At 36.1% G+C, this 2954-nt stretch overlaps 1 protein-coding gene across 1 annotated transcript; it reads left to right on the top strand.

The window, feature by feature from the left end:
- Nucleotides 1-300: 300 nt before the first annotated feature.
- On the top strand, nucleotides 301-2640 carry LOC138700196 (uncharacterized). The gene is made up of 5 exons (XM_069826629.1): nucleotides 301-343; nucleotides 423-578; nucleotides 687-764; nucleotides 1642-1710; nucleotides 1899-2640. Exons 2-5 carry the CDS (start codon nucleotides 482-484, stop codon nucleotides 2030-2032), a joined length of 378 nt encoding a protein of 125 aa, XP_069682730.1. The 5' UTR covers nucleotides 301-343; nucleotides 423-481; the 3' UTR covers nucleotides 2033-2640.
- Nucleotides 2641-2954: the final 314 nt, after the last annotated feature.

The following is a 2954-nucleotide window of genomic DNA, read 5'->3' on the forward strand; positions in this document are numbered from 1 at the left end:
ATCCATTGCTTTAGGTGTTGGAAGTGGCTCCGATTTTGTGGGCTAGAGGACCGGTATCGAGTTGCCGCAGATGCCACACACAGGTTGAGAATCTGCATGGACCACTTCATTGAGTCTGACTATTATAGCTCTTCACAAAAAGTGATACTTAAGCAAACTGCAGTGCCCACTGTTCATGCTAATGGATTAGTGGTGCCATCAAACCCTAAAATCCGGAGCCCACCATCTAGCCCAATTATGCCTCGAGCGACCTTATCACCGGGGTCTACCCCAACTTTGAGGCATCACAAGACTTTGCGAACGTATGCTAGGAGGGCGAAGATTGATTCTGCAGCTGCTGAAGGTAATTAGTACACTAGCAATGTTTTTATGTCATTCATGTTTAAAATTTCCGATTTCATTACTCTTTCCTTTATTTTCAGGTATGCGTAGTCTCATAGGTTTACAAGCTGCAACTGAGTAGGCTGCAGGCTTGGCAGCTATGCCTCAAACAATTCCTGCTCCTATGAGTACTCCAGCTTCAAAGATTACTGCTTCGACGGCATATGCCGGGATGAATAAAGATGCATGCCAACAAGGTAATTATTCCACTTAGTCAAGTTTATGGATTTCAAGGAATTTCAGCTGTTCTTACATGTTTCAAAATATATAATTAATTATGTTTCGTTTTTTTGTGATTATTACAGGGAACAGTATGATTGGTGAACAGCTGAGGGGCTATCAGCAACCATCGCTCCTATTCAATGTGGTTCCCACAGCTGAAGGTAAGCGATACTGTCTTGTGAGCCTGGTAACATGCTAGTAATCATTTAAGTTAATTGCCCCCTGCCATATGTCTGCAGTTTTCATACTTCATTCTTTTACAGTAGCGAATAATAACAAATCCTCTTAACTACAGGGCAGTGTGTTTATCTTGTTATATATCGATCGTCCAGTTCAAAAGTGCGACAACTCAAAAATTGCCATTTTTTAGTTATTTATACTACTGAAAGCCCCTTTCGGAGCTCTTTCCGATTCAATATTGAGATAAGTCATATTTACAACCAAAAAGAATAAAAACGAAATAAACTGCTTTAGAAGTAATTATAACTAGGACTTTATTAATTCATTATTACTACATTTCGAAATCTATTAATAATGATATACTCCTCCTGAATACTGACTCAATTCTAATTGTCGTGGTTATGAACCACAAATCTGTCCCTTTTTAGGGGATTTATTTGAAACTTTCAACTGAAGATATCTCAAAACTTGTTTTTTTGAGTTGTCGCACTTTTGAACCAGACGATTGATATTGCAACTGATATCCTGACAAGTCTCCCTGGCACACGAAGTACACTATCATTCCCTCTTACTGACTTCTCTTTAATATCCCAACACCTCTGCTGATTATCCCTTTCTGTTAGTGTCAGTTGTCCTCTATAGCCCAGCCTATTAGCAAAAAAATATTTTATATTACATTACAACGAACAATTCAGATTAACACAATCAAATTTGTTGCAGCATTAAACTTTTGGATTGTTACTATTACTTAACATTTATATGAGTTATAATTTGTACAGTTAAGAGCAGTTTGAAATGAATGGAGCACAAAGTGTGTTCAATTCTTGCTTCAATTTAATTTATCATTTATTTCCTTAGATACTGACATGAATACATCCAAGATGGAACAGTTTCCTTCAGCTTCAGCTACACCTCCTTCCAAACTTGGTAAATATTGATCACATTTTGATGTATTGTCAATTTTATAGTATGTTATATAGCCTATCCATAGCTTGCATGCCTTTTGTTAGGCCTACATTAACTTAACAAGGCTAAAGGTGTTGTCACGTTTCATTTTTTATTTAAAATAGTTCCCAGCAATTAGATTAATCTGAAGTTAATTTCGTAATCTTTAGGTCCTGGTGTTGCAAAACGAAAACTTTTCTCGAGTCCTCACTTCTCATCTTCACCCAGGAGCAACAAACTAAAAATGGCAGCTCTGAAAGCAAAGGTGAAGAGACGAGAAAAAATTGCAGTGTCTTTAAAGTAGTGTAAACAGCTCATATTGTGTGTAACAAAAAGGTATAATATCATATTGGTGGAAAGTTCATAGCTTTTTTTATTATTTTTTTTTATTTTTATTTATTTATTTTTTTTTGCCCCAGAAAAAATGTTTTTAGCAAATGTTAAATATATTGTGTAATTGTAGGGAGCAAAGTTACAGTATGTGGTACATGTGTGTGTATGTAAGAGAGATATTTGACTTTGGAAGTTGGGGGTTAACATACCTTCAGTTCACCTAGTAAACTTTTTTGCCCAACATAATGCAAGTAAGTGATGCAGCTCATGTATTTCACTCTGACCCTCAGTACATACAACATTTTGGTATACGTTACCGTTATGTGTATGCCAAACAAAAATGTCTAAGAACCTTAGATGTGATCCTAGAAAAGTGTTCTAAAATGTGTTGCAAAATAGTAGATAGTAATATGACAGTTTCAATTATCAAACATTTTTTTGTAGTATCTGAAATCCGATTAATGTAATATGTATCTAGTCAGCGATGTATGCAACGGAGGGGAGAAAGGAATTGGCCACTCTTACTCATTACCTCCTGCTCTGATTGTCCCACGAGTGTTACTTGTAGGGTCCAAAACTGTTTTTGGACAGTTGACTAACCAATAGTTGATGGGTCCAGGCAGACAAGGGGACAAACCATAAATTTCGATACGTAGGATATCTCATTGGAATGTGAAGAAATATGTTCTGACTAAACTATATGACAAAACATTATTCAAATGGTATCATTTACATCTGTAAACGAGCACAGATGGCAGAGCATTCCAAAATATAAATATATAGATGTGGCTTTTTCTCTTATCCGACTGGGCCCCACAATTTCAATTATTCAATTTGTTGTATAGACTTTACCAATGTACTGCACACTAAATATGTAAGTGTATCTGTGTGTA

The sequence above is a fragment of the Periplaneta americana genome, chromosome 5 (genome assembly GCF_040183065.1).
Source record: "Periplaneta americana isolate PAMFEO1 chromosome 5, P.americana_PAMFEO1_priV1, whole genome shotgun sequence".
Taxonomy (NCBI): domain Eukaryota; kingdom Metazoa; phylum Arthropoda; class Insecta; order Blattodea; family Blattidae; genus Periplaneta; species Periplaneta americana.